This window comes from Athene noctua, chromosome 6 (genome assembly GCF_965140245.1).
Source record: "Athene noctua chromosome 6, bAthNoc1.hap1.1, whole genome shotgun sequence".
NCBI lineage: Eukaryota > Metazoa > Chordata > Aves > Strigiformes > Strigidae > Athene > Athene noctua.
In genome coordinates, this window is record NC_134042.1 from 34,589,560 (window position 1) to 34,609,266 (window position 19,707).

The 19,707-nt window shown below is 41.5% G+C and overlaps 2 protein-coding genes across 5 annotated transcripts in view; one reads left to right on the forward strand and one right to left on the reverse strand.

Annotated features, from left to right (window-relative positions):
- Positions 1 to 3,163, reverse strand: part of RPS6KA5 (ribosomal protein S6 kinase A5) — an 87,122-nt gene extending 83,959 nt beyond the window's left edge. Inside the window, exon 1 of the mRNA XM_074908541.1 lies at positions 2,879 to 3,163. Coding sequence (XP_074764642.1) covers positions 2,879 to 2,951 — 73 coding nt within the window. The 5' untranslated portion in view covers positions 2,952 to 3,163. The remainder of the gene's footprint in view (positions 1 to 2,878) is intronic.
- A 678-nt stretch (positions 3,164 to 3,841) lies between these two features.
- The window catches only part of DGLUCY (D-glutamate cyclase), a 49,552-nt gene continuing 33,686 nt past the window's right edge, over positions 3,842 to 19,707 (forward strand). For 2 of the 4 annotated variants that reach the window (XR_012633801.1, XM_074908544.1), the window contains exon 1: positions 3,842 to 4,064. The gene's annotated coding sequence lies outside the window, so the exon portion shown is untranslated. Of the gene's footprint in view, positions 4,457 to 19,707 lie in introns of all 4 variants that reach the window. The other 2 variants (XM_074908545.1, XM_074908546.1) reach the window with 2 other exon arrangements.

The window sequence follows — 19,707 nt, forward strand, 5'->3', positions numbered from 1 at the left end:
GGTAATACAGCCAATCACATGGCATCTCACAGAGGCACTCAAGTGTTATGCACCACAGTTCCTTCCCTATCACAGACCCAATCTACATGCCTATGAAGTGATGTTTTTTCAGCAATTGCTTTTTGGTCACACCACAGAGGAGTTTCAGGGCCCTAAGAATATAGGCTAGAGAACTAAAATTAAGGTTCACCTAGATACCAAAGCCAACACTGGAATTTCAAAGTCAAAGTTTGAAACAAGTCAAACCATGGTATGATAGGGTTAACAATCAGTTGGGAGCTGTGTAGAAATATCACTGCATATGCTCTAACTTTGCATTTTCATATGCTGGAATACTTGCTTAAAGGTGACAAAAATCATCTGTTTCATTCTTGAAGATACTAATTTAATCTCAAATTCAAGTTTTACAGTATGGTCATTTACTCACTTGACCATAATCAATGCCTGTCTCTAACTCATTTAATATTTTTAGAGCAATTCCAGGACCCAAACAATTGCAAATGCAAAGTATAACTGTAGGTTCAACTGCATTTAGTTGATTTGAATATAGAATTCTTTGTACTTTGAGTTTGTTATCAAGAGGTTCAAGCAACAACTTCCACAATACAAAAATGAGACACTCCCTTCTCAAAGAAGCCACTATTTCTACCACAATAGTACATTCTTTCAAAGCACTGTGGAGACTGACCTCTTTTTCATCTGCCAACTGACAGCTACTTTCAATATGTAATTTTAAATCATTCAATTAGTCACTGAGCTAGCAACATCAAAGAAAGAACACAGAGAGGAGGGGAACACTAGAATCTAAACAAATCACACATTAAAAGGATATTCATTTAAGAACAAAGATCCACTGGCTCCAATTCTAGTTCTTGCACACCCCCTCACCCTCGTTCCCCAAAAGAAGCAGAAGTAAATAATCATGCTGCACACTTTAAAACTGTGGTGGGTTGACCCTAGCCAGCAGCTCAGCACCCACACAGCCAGACCCCAGTACCAAAAACTAAGAAAAACATCCTAAGTACCCTGTAGATTATTTATGTATTTCTGTATCAACAGAAGCTTGCTGCAATTTTTCTCCTCAAATGATCATATCTCTGTGCATTGTCTAGAGACAAGTTCTGAAACAGTATCTCAATACGTCTTGCATAGCGATGACACTATTGACACCTTCAGTAGGAGTCTCCCAGGAGTACATGACAGAGCAGCTCCCTCCTCCACCCTAATGCTCCAGAAATAGACAAGCCATTGCTAGAAAGCATTTTTCAGAAAGCAGAGTTTTCCAAATACTTAATAAGGAGAAGAGAATGAGGAGGGAAGAAGCAACTGATTCCTGTTAAGCTGAATTTCAGAAGCTTAAAAGACACAAGAGAATTTTTAAATTAAAATCAAGTATTGGTACTTCCTGAATCTATAAGCTTTAAGATCAGGATCAAAATGAAAATTGGTTATTTGCTCTATTAAACAACTCTTTACCTAGTTTACTGGAATGTTTTTACTCCTCAAACTATCTTTAAATAACTATCCCATAGGGATATGTGCCGTCTCATAAAAGAAATCTAGACATAGCTAGGTAAATATATAGAACAAATGCGTTTCACTTCCTTTCCCCTTACCCCTTTTTCTCCTACACACTAAAATCTACCAACACCCAACGAGACAAGTAGGTTTCGACCAGCTCTTTTGCTTCTTCTTGAAAGAAGGAAACTACGGTCCCTTTGGTTTCTGCGTAGCTATCAGGAAGAGCGCCTTTTTTTTTCTTCTAAGCTGCAGTGATAGCTAGGTTCCGCTGGGGCACCTCCACTGAGCCCCTAGACCCGAGTGACAGGGGGACTGAGGGCTGAACGCGACCGAAGAGACCCAGCACAACCATCTGCGTTCCCCATCGGCCCATTAGCGAGTGTCAGTTACACTAAGCCGGGGGGCGGTTCTCAAACTTCTGGAATGAAGAACAGTATCACATACTTACTTTTACTTCATCATGGAGAAAAAAGATGATAGAAGAGGAATGAAGGACTAATAGCACCTCCATTGTTCATAAATAGAGAGAATATACATCCTCGTTATGTTTTACACGCACTTCTAAATTAACAGTAAATCTAGATTTACTGCAGTATTCAAGTTGCCTGGAAACTTCCGAGAAGCACAGAGTCCCTATTAAAAATATATGGAGATCTTCCCCAACACAACAACCTACGACAGAGCATTTCTGCTGTATCTTGAAAAGTCATATACATTTCACGTGTCGAGCTACTCCGGAGGGTCTTCAAGCAACTACTGAGCTACAAGAAGATTCGTAGACTGGAAAGACAGATAACTGCAGTTACATGTTGGCACATTCCCCTCCCTACAATTCCGGCATTTCCCCGAGGTCAGAGAAAAGCTGTCACATAAACGACAACATTCAGGACTGTAACAAACATCCCCCCCAATACTGACATAGCCATAAAAGTCAAACATAGAATTTAATATTTTTTTTTAAATAAAAATAAAATAAAAAAGCTGGCTAACCCTTAGCTCCTTCAAAAGCGCCAAATACCACTGGAGAAGTGGGACAGGAGGGCCAAATACGCAGAAGTCCGACTGAAATACTTTTTTTCAGAAATAAAAAGGGCCCCCGCCCCCATCACACACGCTCCTGCCCATGTCTTTCAGCTCATCCTCTTTCTTCCCCACCGAGATTTCCCTACTGGCCTCGACAAACTCTCTTGAAGCTCCTTCCTCAACACTTCTTCCCCGAGTCCCGGCAGCCCGGGCCCCCGCCGCCACCCCCCGCGCTTCCCGCCGCCCTCCCCTCAGGCAGGAGCGCTCCCCGCCGCCATCCCCCCCGCCATGAGCTCCGGCGGCCGCCCCGGCCCCCCAGGCCCGCCCCGCTCACCGTTCCTCAGCTCGTGCTTGACGGTGAGGAGCGGCAGCTCCCCTTCCTCCGCCGGGCCCGAGGGCCCCTCCATGTTCACGAGCGGGCGCTCCCCCGCCTCTGCCGCTCCCCGTGTGTGCGAGCGCGGAGGCGGGGGGACGTCACCTGGCCTGAGGCGGATTTTATTTTCCAGGGGCGCTCCAGGGGAGAGAAGCCATGCAGGCGCGATATGGGCGGGGGGCGACTGTTCTCCCCTTCGCCTTGGGGAAAACGGAAAAAAAAAAAAACAAAAAAAAAACCAAAGCACAACCCACACCGCCCAACAACAAACAGTTATTAAAATACAGGGAAGCACACGCACGTCGGCTTCCCTCCCCCGGCCCTCAGAGACAGCCCATGTCCTTGCGGATCCCCTCCCCCCTGCTCCGGCCGCCCTCCCCGCCCAACAGCAGGGAGCGGAGCGGAGCCGAGCCGAGCCTAGCCGAGCGCGGCCCAGCCGGGATAGGCTGGGCGAGACGGGAGCGGGGGGGCGCCGCGAGGAGCGGCTCCTACTCAGACGCTCGCGCCCCCTCCCTCTCCCCGCCGAGCGCTCATTGGGCGCGCGCCCGCGAGCGCCAGCGGCTGTTGGGCAGAGGACGCGCTACGCACCTGCCCCCGCCCTTCCGCCGAGCGGCGCGTTCCCCCATTGGGTCGGCGGCTGCGCCAATCGCCGGCTCCGCCCCCGGCTCCCCCCCAATCCCTCTACTCCCTAATCTTGTTTGTAAACATTCCCGCCCGCCTCTCCCACACCCCCCCCTTGAGGGCGGGCGCTGGGTTGCCTAGAGAAAAGGGAAGGCGCTGATTGACCGCCGGGGCTGGCAATCAACTTGAGGGAGCGGCGGTGGCGCCCTTCCCTCGGGTTGCGGGCCGGTTCCATCGTTGTTGGGGAGGGGGGAGCCGACGTGCGCCCCCCCACCCCGCCGCAGTGGTAGCGGGGGGGGCCGAGCAGAGCGCTCCCCTCGCGCGGGGGAGGCGGCAGCGGGATGGGGAGCAGGGTATCCCCTCGCCGAGGGGCGCGACCGGGCAGGGAGGAGCGAGCGACGGCCGGGGGAGGAGGGTTTTCCGCAGGGCCCCGACCGCCCGCCGAACCTCCGCCTCCCCGCACGGCGCGGGACGGCGCTGCTCGGGCTGGGGCAGCTGGAGAGCCGCCACGGCCCGCGGCAGGCCGGTACGTCCGCCGACAGGCCAGCGCTGGGCGCCGGCTGACAGCGCCGCGGCCCTGCGGAGCGCGCTCAGGTCACGCGGGCTCCAGGGCCCAAGGAATGGGGGCGTGGGTTGGCGGGGCCCGCGCGCGGCGGGTGAGCGCAGGCCTGGCTCGGGGCCGGGCCCAGGCGCCCCGGGTCCGCCCTGAGGCCGCCGTCGCCCTTAGCCGGGAGCGGAGGGCCCGACGGCTCGGGCGGGCGCAGTAAGCGGCGTCCGCGGCCCGGCCGCAGGGCAGCGAGCGGAGCCGTCGTCTTGGGAGGTTGCAGAGGCTGGATTTACTGGAAGATAAAACGAGCTTTGTGATCGCTGGAAGGTCACAAAGCAAAGAGGAGCTTGGTTGGTTATGCCGCCTCGGAGGTGCTTGCTAGGGGGTTGCCTGCCTTGGTGTGTTTTGAGGGGGGAGTGGGAGAGGGCGCTGGGTGGGCCCATCCGTGTGCCCGGTTCGCATTGCACTGCTTAGGGCATCTTCGTTTGGTCCTGTTAGCTGCATGGGACCCGCTACCCTGACAGCGGGTTTTGATTTCGCTTTTAAGGAACATTTGTTTTGAATTGTATTAGACCTGTTCATCTCACTTAGGCCTCTCGGCCTGTTATATTTTAGAAGCAATCTGATACGTCTAAAGCAGTCCACATTTCCTTGAGACAGATCACGCAAATCACTTTTCTCTCCATTTCTTATTTACAGTAATTTCTGACTTGTTGCTTTTGAACGGTGTTGCTTCTTACCCTCTGACACTGCGTAACAAGATGTCACATACAACAGCTCTGTTCATGCAGAGTCTGACTCTGGTACATCAAAGATCAGTGAAATAAAATGTCTTATGTTAATTCTTTATTCACATTCCAGTATTATATATCTGTGTGTGTGTTACACATCTATATAAAAAATGCATGTACATATATACATAACACACATTTCTACAGTTTCCTGTAGAGACTGAGTTGAACACTTTAAAGTTGGTAAGAGCTTTCTACTGTAGAACAGTTTAAATACCAAACCATTTTTAGGGCACTTTTGGGATTAGTTTTCTTCCTAGAAATTAAAAATACTATCTAAGGGTTTCATAGGATTCCTGGTAAAACTTTTGAAGGTGTTTTCCACAGAACACTGCAGGTGTTGAGGTATCTCCCCGTAGGATATGGTACACACATAACTTCAGTGAAAATTACCATCTAGTCACTGCCTTTCTGACAGTATTACATCAAGACTATAAATATAGAAAGTCTGATCACAGAAGATGTTTTCAAACTGAAAAATAATTGATTTACTAACTTTTGTTACTTGATTTTAGAAGCCTGTCTATTGCAGGGACAGTAAATGTTACATCAGCATAATATTAAGCTACAAAAGGAAAAATCATGAAAATACAAAATAAACTGATAAACTTCATTATTAAATTAAATTGCATGTTTGTAACTAACAGCTCCTTTGTACAGCTGGTGGGGAGTGTCAGTTTTACTTCTTTACAAGGAGTAACAGCCACTTCTCATTATTGTGTGTTCCAGATGTTAGATTTTAAAAAGACTAGTACTATATTCCATGCAGTGGCTCTACTAGCCTACACTTCGGACTAACTGTCCCTGGCAGCCTCAGAAGAGAGAAACTGAAATCTGACTCCACTCAGTTCCTTACTAGCACTCAGTGTGAGTGCAGCTGGCAGTGAATCCAGTAGTTGCTAATAGCCTTGGTTTCAGATGTTCATAGCTTGACAGACTTTATCTGCTTATATGCCTCAGGCTGAAACCTTTTCTCCTTTTAAATTTCAGCTAAAACAGCTTTGAAGAATGAGGCAATAACCCTAAAGCATCGAACAAGTGTTATCTATCGTGGTAGCTGCTGACTATGCATGTAGCAAGACAGTCATTACCCTGTATATTTAGTTTAAGTTGTGACTGAGCTAGGAAGTACTGTCGCATGAACTGAAAGTTAATTGTTATCACTGAGGGACCCACTGATTTGCTTGCATCTTGGAAAAAGTAACTGAGCAACGTGGTCATTCCATTAAAAAAATTAAGACTGTACGTAACAAACTCTAGTGTTAAAATATTTTTGCAGCAGGATTCTCATCTCATATCCAGAAACAGCAGAGCAGCCCTACTGAATGCTTGGAAAGGATCCCACCTTTTGACAGACGTAAGAGCTATACTTGCACTGAAATCCTAAACCCTCCTGTCAGTAGCCCATGAGTACAAGACTATGCTCAAGTTTTTATTTCAGCTGAACTTCTGGGAGCAGTGGAGGATTAAACTTGGTTGTGTTCTTGATTTAAGAGTGGGCCTACCTTCAGTGGAATGGTCCAGGCATAGTGGGCTGGTTTCATTATCTCCATCACCTTTGTCTTTGGAGCAGTATCACATGGCTTTGTGGTTGGTTGTAAAAGGACACAGTTTTGTCAGCCTTAAGGGTAGGTAGGATTTAGAGGTAGGTGGAAACATACAGGCTACATCTGTACCAGAAAATAAAGCAGATTAGGACTCGTTCTTTAAGTGTCAGGGCAAGTGGCATGACATAGCATGGCATAGCTTGCATGCACACAGCTGAATTCCTTCCCTTTTCTATACTGCCTACTGAATTTATACAGATTGCAAACTGTTACTGAACTGTACTAGCCACCGACTTGTACAGGGACATTGCCTGGGACAGTACTAGTCAGGGGCCCAAGCATTCCCAAAAACATGCCAGCAGTCAGAAGTATGGATCGTCATGTGGCAGCACTCAGATTCTGCCTTTGTCTCATCTAAATCACTAACAGTCACAGAGTCAGATGAGGGAGGAAATTTAGCTTGAGCCTGCAGCCAAAGTAGACGTGAAAGTACAGAAACAATGATGTGCTATAGACCAACAGGGAGTACAGAATGGTCTGTAAGCGATTTCTTTATAATATGGAGAAGTAAAACCACCCTTGCTATGTAAACTGCTTTTAGAAGTGCGGCTCTGAGTGCAAGTTAACTGACTGAAAATGTTATTTGCATTTTAAATACTCTAATTATGTGTGTGCTATGACACTGGACAAAAAAATATGATGTGCATTCAATAAATTACCTCTCCAGTGTTAAAATGAAAAATATTTGATGTAGAAATGATTAAAAGCTATGAGGTAATGCAGAGCCACTCTCCCTCCGTAGTGTAAATGTAATATTTTTAAGTAGCATTTTCATGTTCATATGTACAATAAGAGCATCCTGACAGGTCAGTCAACCAACAGTTTAATGTTTGGGCTGAGCGTGCGCTGCAAGTTTGGGAACATGGAGTAACAGAATTCTAAAGATAGATGTCCCTTCTCTACCCCACAACACAACTGTTCAAAAATATGTGTATTTACTTGCCATTCCTAATTGTGAAGAGAGGGAGGAAAAAATGTTGTGGGAAATACCCACATAGAAAGATATTATTGAACTTCATTTAAGAAAAAGTGTCACAACATTTCCTTTTTGGTTCTAAGAGACGTGGTGTGCCAAGCTGGTTTGAGGGCTGAGGTGAAATTGAAATGCTCAGTGTACAGACTTCTGAGAGGAAATGAGAGAGAGAAAGAAAGAAGAAAATGAGTGCCGTAGCTGCATACTTCCAGGGTGTCCCTTTTACAGTTTTGAAGTACTTGTTTTACTTTCTTTGTGAAGGGGAGCTGCATATGAAAAACATAGTTTCTATGGAGCTAAAGTTGGATGTGTCTGGCACTTTCTTATGGTCATTGAATTGTTACAGAAATAGGTGTTATTTTCAAAGTACAAATGGTGGAAAGCCAGATGATACAAAATGTTCCCTTTAATCACTACATGGAGAACATTTGCATGGCAAGGGAAAAAGAGGATCAAATTTTGGAAACCACAAAATTAATTTAGGGAAAGACTCCCTGTGAAGACAGTCATGACACAAGAAACAGCTTTTGTGTGAGATTTCAGTACAGTATTAGATCTAGTTTACATATATTCTCTGTGATTTTTTTTAAATCTGCAGTTGCGCATTTTGTGCTTGATAACTGTCAGAAAAGTAGATTGGGTAGGTAATTTGCTGTTTAAAGCATTTTTGTATGAAACAGCTTTGGCCAACAGTTTTATCTCTCTAAAACCACTTAATGTGTTACCATGAAAGGAGAAGTTATGCTAAACATCCAAGCCTAATAATTCTTTTAAAGGAAGTGGTACAACTCTGTCAGGAAATGGATCGTTTCTTGAAAGAGTGCATATAAGTGAAGATGTGTTACTGATTCTAGGGTTACATCTTTGGTTAAACTTAAGTCCTGTTTCCATTAGTATTAATTTCTTCACTGAAAATTAATTTATTTTTTCTTCAGTTAAAGTACAGTTAGAACTACTGTTCCAGGCAACACTTTCAAAGGTTTAATTGTTAAAAATCTACATGGCTATAAAAGAGAAAGAATAAAAATATTTATGCTACTTGATTTCTGATGAGGAAAAGGAAAATGAACGAACACTGTCCAGAGGGGAAAGGAAGCAGCACTATCTATTAAAACGGAAATAGGGCTTTATTTCAATTTCTGATCTGCTTAAGATAGGCAGAGGTGGAATTTCTAGTTAATACAAAGAATTTACTTTTGGATCCTAATCCTCATTCACTCACAATAATTTGAAATTATTTTCAAATTTGTTGGAAGGAACACAGAGGGCTGTTCTACATAATGGTATCATTAAACCTCTGAGTAATACTGACTGCAGTGTAATTAAACTCAATCCATTGCAGAAGACTCACATATGAATTCTATCTTGAAAACTGACTGTGAACTGGAGAAGGGGACTTTAGAAAGGAGAAGCTAATCAAGATGTTCTGAAAGATAGAGATGAGGAAATTAAAAGTTTGAACTCGGCATGGAGACCGTGAGTACATCCTGATAGTTGCAGAAGCCATGCATCTGCTTTCCACCCCCAAAGAACGAAGCAAAAACATGAGAAAAAGAGTGATTAAATGGCAGAGCTTAAGGGTATGCATTGTAGTTCTTAAAGAGAGCCTACCGAAAAGGAGGTAAGTGAAAAGAAGTGCCACATAAAATTAAGGGGGAAAGGCAGTTTTGGAAAAGCATAAACGAAATCCACTAAGTTAATTTCCACAGCTTCTTTTCTACTGACCTATTTAAAGATACTGTATCTGTTAAATTACCATAGAGCAACAAAGAGATTTAATCAAGTGAATAATATAGCAGTTACTCCTTTTTTCCTTCTCCCTTTACCTTGTTAAAAGTTGTATGGTTACTGATTTTGAACCTACTCTTCTAAATTGAAAAAGATAAGATGCTCCCATGAATTGAAATAAGAGAAAATTCTGAAACAGATGGATAAATTAGGAGAAAGATGTTCCAGACCTAGATAGTATATCTTCTAGAGTTTGGAAGGAACTTGGAGCTCCTCAGAATAAATACAAAAACTCCATTAGTTTTAAGTACTATATTAGGTGACTAGAAGGCACCTCTTAACATAGTGTAATGTAGTATTATATGATATATTACAATATGATTTAATATAAGCAGCATTACAACTTAAAACTTCTTTTAAAGGACAAGGAAAAATGTTTTGACAAAAGATTTGAAAGGTTACCCTTAGTTTTCAAGAATGAAATAAAAAAGGATTATAAGAACAGAAGATAAACATGATACCAAGAAGACACACCAGGTATAAAATACTGCTGTGAAGAATCAGGTGGTAAAATCAGTATCCATAATAATAAATAACAAATTTTCAATACATCTAAAACAATGGAGATTTTTAACTGAAGTTGCATAATTGACACTGGTACTGTAAACTGCACGTCTTGGGACTAGAGCTAACCAGTAACTGGTACTCAGCAATTCTATCATTTCATTGCTGTTTTCATCTCATACTGATTTATTGAGATATAAGGTACAAACTAGAGTATGTCTAGCTCAGCATCCCGTCTCCAGCACTGGACAATAGGAGCTGTGTAGTGTCACTGTGGTAAGAAACGTCTGAGGTTTAACTATGCAGTCTATGAGCAAAGACCTCCATTTGTTTGCTTCGACTTTGCCATTTGCTCATTTGCTAGTTTGATTTTAGTTTAAAAAGAGAGTGAATAATTGTTATCTTTTCTCCATGCTTTTGTTGGATCTGCCCCCATTTCATAGGCAAACCCAGAATGTGAAACGCTTGTCCCCCTGCCTCAAAATGTCCAGTAAAATATTTGCTGTAGATACAGGTTATGCACCAAGCACTGGCAGTTCTGAGCTTTCAGTAATCCATGCACAGCCTCATTTCTTTCATTTTCCTTAGGTAAAGGGCTTATAGGGGAAACCTAGTTTATTTAGATGTTAGAACCCTCAATTCAATACACCTCTTTTATAAACTGTCTGCTGTGACAGTCTTTCAAGAGGCTATCAGAACCCCAGTTGGTCAGAAGGCATTTTACACTCCTTTTGTAAATTCCTCAGGATTTGCATTTTCTCTGAAGCGTTAGACTTCCATGCAAAGAAATGTCCCATGAAGCAATTTTCCTTTGGCTGGCATTTATTAAGTCTGGCTAAGAGTGAGGTTTGGCATCCTCCCTCTTACTACATGTCACATTCAAAGTTACTTTTCTGTTGTGCCTGCTTGTTAACATATTGATGGGGAACATTACAGCAGTTCAGATTATTGACATTGTAAATAACTGCATTAACTCTGAGCAACTTCAATCCCCTCACCCCAACAGCATTTTCTGGGATTTAATAAAGATTTACACAAATACCACCTCTCTCTCCAGCTTCAAAAGAACACATTCCTATTGAACCAGACTTTATTACACCAAATCCACCATGTCATTACAGAAACTGTAGTGATTTGCTTCCCATTGGACTCAGTGTTGCCTGCCTATGACTAATGAGGTGCATCTTCAAAATGGAAAGTCAAATGAGGCAAACTCCACAGATTCTTGGAATTACTTGTAATATGCAGAGAAGTTAGGGTATGACTTCAGCTTAATCACTCATTCTCTGAGTAACATATCTGCAACATGGCCTTACAATATCTTCCAACCAAAGCATTTGGGTTTGGGTGGTAGCAAGTTGTTGTGAGATGTTTTCTATTATTTTCCTAAGTCTTTAGATAATAAATTGGTTAAACTGGTCTACTGTGTGACAATATTTTTCTTTAGAAAGCCATGTGATTGAGGACAGTGGACAAGTATGAGGTACTGGTTTGGTTTATACAGAAGACAAAATAATTTATTTTGGATAGCAAGTGCCAAAGCAACAGAATTATAAATCGTTTGGGGTTGGGCATGAACCCACTGCAGTCCTGGAGTGCTATCCTTTGATGGATATATAGGGAGGAGATGAAGGGGATTTCTGAAAAAAAAACGAGTCTTTCCTGGCCAGATCAGGACCATGTTTTCTGTAGCCCTTTATGTACCCTTTCTGACTTTAAATATCCTGTGAAAAAGTAATCATTCCTCCTGTAAGGCAACAGTTGCCTCATCTTCCCAGTGCCTCTCTTTCTCTGCAGAAGTAAATGCCTTCTCACCCCACCCACAGGCCCCAGGAGAGCAGCTCTCCCCCCATCTACCCCACCCCTCCCTCCCCCCCCGCCTCTGCTACAGAGTAGCAGCAACATTAATTTGTCTTCAGTTACAGAGTCAAGGATGTTGCTGTCATAGTTGCAGGTGATGCTGCGCTTCTGCATATCATCACTTGTCTCTTAATGCTTTTACTTCTCTGGGTTGAAGCTTCACACGTGAAGATTCTTACATAGTTGAAGCTTTGGGCTACAATTCAACCTATTTTGGCTCTATTGGTTTGATTGTTCTGTTTGGTTTTGGAAACTTTATTCCTGTAGAGATTCTTAAAAGTGACAAATATAGAAATCACAGTCTTATTAAAAAAGAGCCTTGTCTAGAATAACTATAAAACCAAAACATTTAAAGAAAGTCTGCCTATCCATCTTACTAATAATTTACTATCCCCTGTTCATAGAATGTTCATTGCTAATCTTCAGCTATTTTCTTCAGAGAGGCTTTATCTCTTTCCTGGTTATTTGCTTGTCTTGCATCTATCTATTGAGACCACATATTCATGCAGTAAATATCCATGCAATAAAGTTACCTACAATATTCATAAGCTATTTCAAAGAAGCCACAAATGGATTCTGATTTATTACAAAAAGATCTAATGAATTAATTCTAAATGTTATTTTATAAGTGGTATTAAGGTTATTTTCAGCAGAAGTTTCAATCTATAATTGAAAACATATGCTTATGGTTTTAGTCACGGGACAAGTGTTAGGTGCAGGTAAGAGACTACACCACATTGCAGTAATGCTGAAGTGCCCTTGCTATTGATTGGCACTCCTTTGTGCTGAGCAATATACAGACCCAGAACAAAAAGGTGCTCCCCCCAAATTTCTCATTAATGTGCCATGATGAAAGTCCTTAGAGCACAACTGAAAACTGGAAAAACTCTTGACTTTTTCACTGAAGCTGGTAATTACTATAAGGGTCAGAAATCGGTTGTCCATCAAAAATACATGTCTATCGGGAACAAAATGGGCCACCTACAAGCATGGTATCCTCTCTATTCCTGTTTATTTTTAAGAAAGACATTTGAGATGTGTGACTTCTGCAGAGCTCACGAACCAAAGATCACTGAAGTTAGATGTATTTCTGTTAATATTCTTAGTTATTTTTAATATACACAGATTATATCCTAAACAATGCCTGCTTAATACACTTTGTTTTGCATATTTTCTTTCATATACTTAGTAACCATGGAAAAGTCACATACAGATCATTCTATTCTTTGAACTGTAAGAGACTCATTTTGGACTGTCTTTTATTCTGTTAAGTTTATGCAATCTTAAAATAACTCTTTAGTTGAGAACAGTTTGCTTTATGTGATCAACCATGGAATGACTGCATATATATTATACATATATGCACACACTTTTTTTTTTTTTCCCTGGAGTTTGAAACCAAGTACTGATTGCAATAATTTCCTTCTTCAAAAGGAGTGGAAAATATTGTGTAATATTTTCCAAATTGAAGCTGCTCAGAAGTCTTAGGTTTTTAAACTTTCCAGTAAATTGGAAAAAAAAAAGAGCATGCTTATTGTTTGATCAGAAGGCCACAGATTTGCTAATTTTGATATATGGTTTCATATTCTTTTATATGCCTTCTCGTAAACTATATTTTTGATGTCAAGCAAGAAAGTCTCACTTCTTTCCAGTCTTGTATTTTCATGCTCCAGTGAGCTTGCATTATTTCTGATAATTCTCCCATGGACACAGTGATTGTATATCCCATATATCTGCAGTCTGAAATGCTTAAAAGATTCAAAATTAGCCTTGTATACCAAACTTTCTCTGTCAAGGTTGTTAATTTGCAGAGACAAGTATTATGAGAATAAATGAGAGTTTTCCATTAGGGAAATCTCTCAGTAGAGAATGGAGTTTGAAGGTCATTAGTTACCATCATCTTTTCAAATGTTTTAGCAGTAGTAATGGTTTTTTTTAACAGCAGTCTTCTATTGCTCCATCAGTCTGACCAGAAATCATAGCGAGTTCTAGTAACCAATGCCTGTCCATCTTTCTTTCAGCTGATTAAAGTCCTCTCTCTTCTTTCTGTAGTGAGAAACACCTTCAGTCTATATTCAAATGATAATGTTTTTCCATCTTTGCATAGTATTAAAAATACTCCCTGATAGGTATGATATAGCAATATATCATACAATATAACCTGTTCTATATGATTTTTCTTTGTTTTTATTTACAAGTAGCTGAGCAATTGTCCATTTTGTACATTTATCTTTTTCTGTCCAGAAATGCTGATCCTAAATATTCACTCCATTTTCAAAATTCTAGGTGGTCCTAAAAGTATGTCTTCATACTAATTATATTAAAAGATAAACTAGCTAAGTAGGCCTACGTTTGAAACAAACTCACTACTCCTTTCCTTCACAATCAAGAACCCACACATTTGACTGATCTTTTGGAGACAAAACTGTCGAGGAAGAGGTATTAGCTGTCTTTTTCTGTCTGCCAATCCACAGAGGTGTGGCACTCAGATCACAGTTAATCCATGCAGGAGATTATGACCTTCACGGGAACAAAAGCACAGACGCCAATATGGTGGTTGCTTCTTGTTCAATTTATTAACTGCGCAATTGCTTTATATATGCCTTTCCGTACATCACGAGCTCTTTAGTTCCCTATTCTTCCCGTACATCATGAGATCTTCCGAGCACCTCTCCCTACACAAAACCCATAGATTTTCACTGTTCAGTTTTTGCAAATGTAAATGCTCTATTTTAATTGTACATTTAGACTTGGAGCCCATTAATATAAACTGCTGAGGGCTTTTAATTTGTCTTGTCTTTTCTCACTGCATATACTGTGTAGTCTGACCCTTCTTTGGGAGAAGATATTGCCAGTAATAGCTAATTAATTGAATATGGAACACTCTTCTAAGATGCTTGTCTCAAGAGGATATATATTTATGGAATTAGGATTAAAGGAATGTCTGTGTCTGTGAATTGCATTCTAATATAAAGATAGCTTAGTTACTTCTAAATATGTCAGCTTTGGAACTGGAATCCCAATAAAGCAATCCATGCAAAATTCTTCGCTTTTGCATCTAGACAGTTCCCCAAGTAAATTAATCTGGGAGGTAGCTACTAGAATTCTTATGATATGCTGCAAACTGTAGTTATATGGGATAAAGTCCACTTGTCTATCACTTTTTATGTTAACCTCTAGAAACAAAGAAATCACCCTTAGCTCTAAAGTTCCTGAACTATAGGTCATGGCATGCTGGAAGGATATATGAGCTAAGTTTTATCAGTGTTTGATCTGATTTTAAACTCTTTCTTAGGTGTGCGTTATTAGCCACTATCAAAGTCAAGATAGTAGGCTTGATGTAGCTCTAATCCTATTTTCTGAAGCATACTGTTGTAATAATATTTTGAATTATTTGGACTTTATTCATGCATTAATCTATACCATGAAACTCTTAAGGCTGTATGATGTAATGGAAAGTGAAAATCCATTTTAGAGAAAGAGGAAAATTCAGCCAGATCAAAACCTAATGCTCAAATAAGCCAAGAGTCTTTTCCCTTTTGAAAACAAAGTAAAGCAAAACTTAGCATGCTTGCTATACTTAGGATATATGATAAGGTATGTGAACAAAATCTGAGAACAAAAGTGGTTATTCAAAACTTAATATCTTAAAGTACCTCCTAAATAGTGGAATATGGAATTTGGAAGTACTTTATTGCAATTGCCTATCTGGCATGTGTACAGAAAACAGAAAAAAGGATCGATAGTTGCTAAGCAGACAGAAAAAGAGTTGAACATTATTTCCGAACTGTATGGTTCATCAATACTAATTCTAACTTACTTTATATCAAGGGTGTTACCTTGTTCCATACATGCATATGGAACATAATAAGCATGTGTATTGCTTATGTCTTTTTCTATTTTTACTTTAAACTTTTCTGTCACATCTTTCTTTACTTATATCTGTGTATAGTATAGGGCTTGTATGCAAACACTGATGCAGATGAAGTACAATACAGCAAATGTTTAAGCACTTCATCTGTCCTTGAACTCAACAGGACTACCTATCTACTTATCTCTGGTACTTACATTCATAGAAGTACTATAGGTTTGAGTCCTTAAACTGTAAACTCCAAGACAAGGTTTTATGCATATTACCTCAACCTTAGCTGGGAACAAAACCCTAAATAAGTAAATAAATAAACAAAAAATAGTAATAGCTTATATTTTGTTCTGTGTTGCTTCTATACAAAATATGGGCACAAATCTGTATTAAAATTGAAAGCAGAGCACACCAAGATACACCAGCCTCTGTAGTTTATTTATATTTTTTAAATAGAAAATGAGGTGATAGATGCATAAGACATTTTCAGCCCTTCTTACTGTTTGGTAATGAAAATCAGAATGATGACATTAACATCTCTTTCAAGTCAGCTAACTGGAGCTGCTGCATTATGAGTCATCTCTTGAACACTGAGCTGCTTTTTAAAAAGTATATATTTTAATGGTGGTAAAAGGTATGAGCATGACAATCCTACAGGTCTTACTCTATTTGCCCACAGAACATAGGGAAAAGCAGTAAACGTTCAGGATTATTTCTATGAGCTACATCTTGAGTTCTCTGCTGAAACTGCACATGAAGACAGCGGTTTGAGATAATCAGTCTACTCTAACTGCATTGAACACAGTAATGTATTGTATAAACCACTGAATAGCTAACAGAGTGACAGCACTTAGTCATCTGATACCTGATCTAGTCTGTAACCGAAATTTATATGAGAAGTCCTTCACATGACCTGTATTAGGACCCAAGCCTAGCAGAGCTCCTAAACTTCTCCCTTGTCCTTGCTGCACAGCCACAGTGCTGCTGCCACCAGTGGTGATGCTCTGAGGGTACCATGACAGACTGCATCAGAACCATCCACATGCTGTGGGGTTAGGCTGCCAAGGACAGTTTGGTAAGGGCCTGTATCCTTTCCCTCGGTTTAAAAGTGTAAGATAATTGGGGATTTCCTTCTCAGAACACAGTGCTTCAGTTCAAGCCCATCTTTTCTCTAGACAGTAGGTACCATTGCAGCCTATGGCTACAGGGTAACTCATCCTCTGCTTCATCAAGGATTATTCTGGTGGATGAGGACAGTTGCCAAGTGGAATTACATCATATGCTGGTCTTGAATGACTGTTATGAGTTCAGAAATGGAGAGGGCAACTGGAGGCACTGTAGATACTCTGCAGCACCAACACACCACTTGCAGAACCTCTCTTCCCATGGTTGGTGTGATTGCCATCTGTCTGTAAAACTAGTTTATTCCTGATTGCTACAGATGATTGGATAATCAGGTCAGTGTAGCAACACTCATTTGCTATGTTGAACTGCCACATCATCCATGTCTTCCATCCCCCATGTTACTACCAAGCCGAGGTCCTCAAATGTTCACATGGCGTATTGTATCTGTATAGGCAGGGGAAGAAGAGTTTTAAATGATGTACAGATCTTCATTTGGGTCCCACCACAAGGGGCTTTGACTGTTCAGGATTGTAACTCAGTAATTCTGCAAGTTCTTGTTCACAAGTTCAAGGATAGTGAACATTGTCACTGACGATTTATGGGCTCTGTGATGCAGTTTACCAAATAAGTATGTATTATCTGTGGTTTCTAGAGCCTGGGCATCTCCACTAGGGACAAAGCAGCACTCTTTTCTCTGTAGGAGTTGTGGCCATTGTCAGCCTTTGAGTATATGTCTGATTATTGATAATACTGCTTATCACTATTCCTTTTCATCACACTGCTCTGCTCAGTGTCGGTCAGTCAGGCCCTGAGCTCTTGCAGGTAGAGTGCAAATGTGTCTGCAGGTGCCTGGCTGCACCAAACAGACCATCAAGGGCAGTTTCCAGATCACCGTGACAACTGTAGTTGCCACATAGTACCACAGTTGTCAGGTATGCCATAATGAAAACATAGTAATGCAGTCATAACTTGTCTGAAACTTCATGGAGCCTTTCCGATTGGAATGGATGCTACAGAACAAAGCTGTCCAAGCATCCTTGGTGCAGATTAACATTTAATATGTGGGCAGTGTGAATGCTTCAAGATAAAATAGCAGTCCAAGAGCATACCATCACTTAGCACAGTCGCTAACAGCACTTTATTTACACTTACTCCTGGAAGTTACAGTGAGTTATTCTTGCAGAGCCTGCCACTGATTCACCTAGTTATCCAAATAGCACTGCTTCAGCCAGGTTTTCCATCAGGGAAATGGTGCTCGGTCCTTTTAAACTGTTTACAGTACTGCTCAGACTAAGCTGAAGGAGGCAGTGAAACAGCAAAAGTCAGTATATCTCCATCATGGGTATTTGTGGAGGCAAGGATGTTTGTTCTTAGTAGTGTCTGAAGAGGTACAATTCACTGAAGATTCCCCAGACACAGCCTACTGAGACACTCGCATTTCAAGGACACTATATTTGTGTAAATACATAGGCTGCAATCATTCCATTAGTGACCATATCTTTGGTGAAGAGCAATAGATGCAGTGATTTAGCACCTGCTAGCAGACATGTGAACCCAAAAGAAATGGCATAACCCTGGGGGGAGCCTGCATGATCAGACAGCATGAACATGGCATGTTTTTTTGGGAGTGTGGTACTATTTTTATGGTGTGTAGGGAGCAGAACATCACTCACCTGCTTGCCTCCAGATGGAATTTCTTGGGAGAAATGGGCACCCCATCAGCCCTGTGACCAGCATGATGTGACTGGGTGTAACCTAGGCGGTGATATCCTTTCTTATCAAAATAAGCACCTGTGGCTGCTGCCTTGCAAACAAAGCAATACAAGTCACTGTACTTTGTCCTATGGACTTCCACTTTCATTCTGCATGAGTAAGATTGGGAAGAAAAATTTTTCCTCACTTCAGGAATTTTTATCCAGCCAATAGTCATTGCCTTGGCTCCAGTGTACAGTACTCTGCTAGCTGGGCTGTGCTGCTTCAGGGGACAGGGGAGAGGATGGCATTGGTGGCCTGCAGGCCAGGTCCTCCTCCATCCTTTGACTGTCTCAGTGCCAGAAGAGGCCAAGACAGAGAACGGGTGGCTGGACCTGGCCCAGAAAATTGTGGAGCAATTCTAAAGATCTTCTGTCACTCAGTATAGACTGCGAAACTATATTTAAATACCAACCTCCATTTCTTGAAGTTGAATAAGCATTTCTTATCATCTTATATGAAAACAACCTCTGGTAGATCATTTGCTGTCTCTTCTTACTGCAGCTGGTGATTATTCCTATCAGCAAAGTCAAAGGTGTGAAAGTGGCATTTTTAATCTCGATAAAGGTCCTTGTCTCCTCTTACATGTGTACCGCATCTTGCCAAAGGTGCATGTAAATGAGGTGGCTGTTCTAAAGCTCGTTGGTCATGTGTTTTTGTAAGATGATGGGACAGGGTATGCAGCTATTAGGATATGACCCAAGGGGTTGGAAGGGTGTGAGAAGTCATGAGGCCTCATCCTTTGCAGGACAAAAAAGCCCGAACAACGGAGTGAACTATCCTCTAGTCTCTCCCCATATTTCCCCACCTGAGAAACAACTAATTTTGTCCCAGAGCAGAAGCTGAGTGTAAAATAATACAAATGCAGTGGTGGAAGTTCAGGGAGCCTGTGCAAGGCATGTCTCACTAACACGCAGCACTGTCTGAAATGGCTGCTTCAGAACTGGCAATTGCTTTCTGTTATTTGTTCTTAATATACCAGAAGAAACTAAGCGTTGTGTGGGTTTTTTTTGCAAGTAAACAAGATTGCGTCAAAGATACATTGATTCTATCATCAGTTTCTCATCCTGACACAGTCTGCAGGATCTTGAGTATAGGCTAGCTGCTTTAAGCAGCAGGGAGAACACTAATAGAAACTAATTTAAATTTCTATTTGCAGCCCTCATCTAAAGGTGCATAATCTTCAAAGGCAAATACCCTGTATTTCAAGTGTAAAGTTAAATCTTAATTTGCTGGATGAGACGCTGTCTGAAAATACACAAAGCACATCCTCTTTGGAATGATACACAAAGCACTTCTGTGCTTTGAAATGATTCATAGCAGATGGGGAGAAAAAGGATCATTAATTGATTCTTCAAAT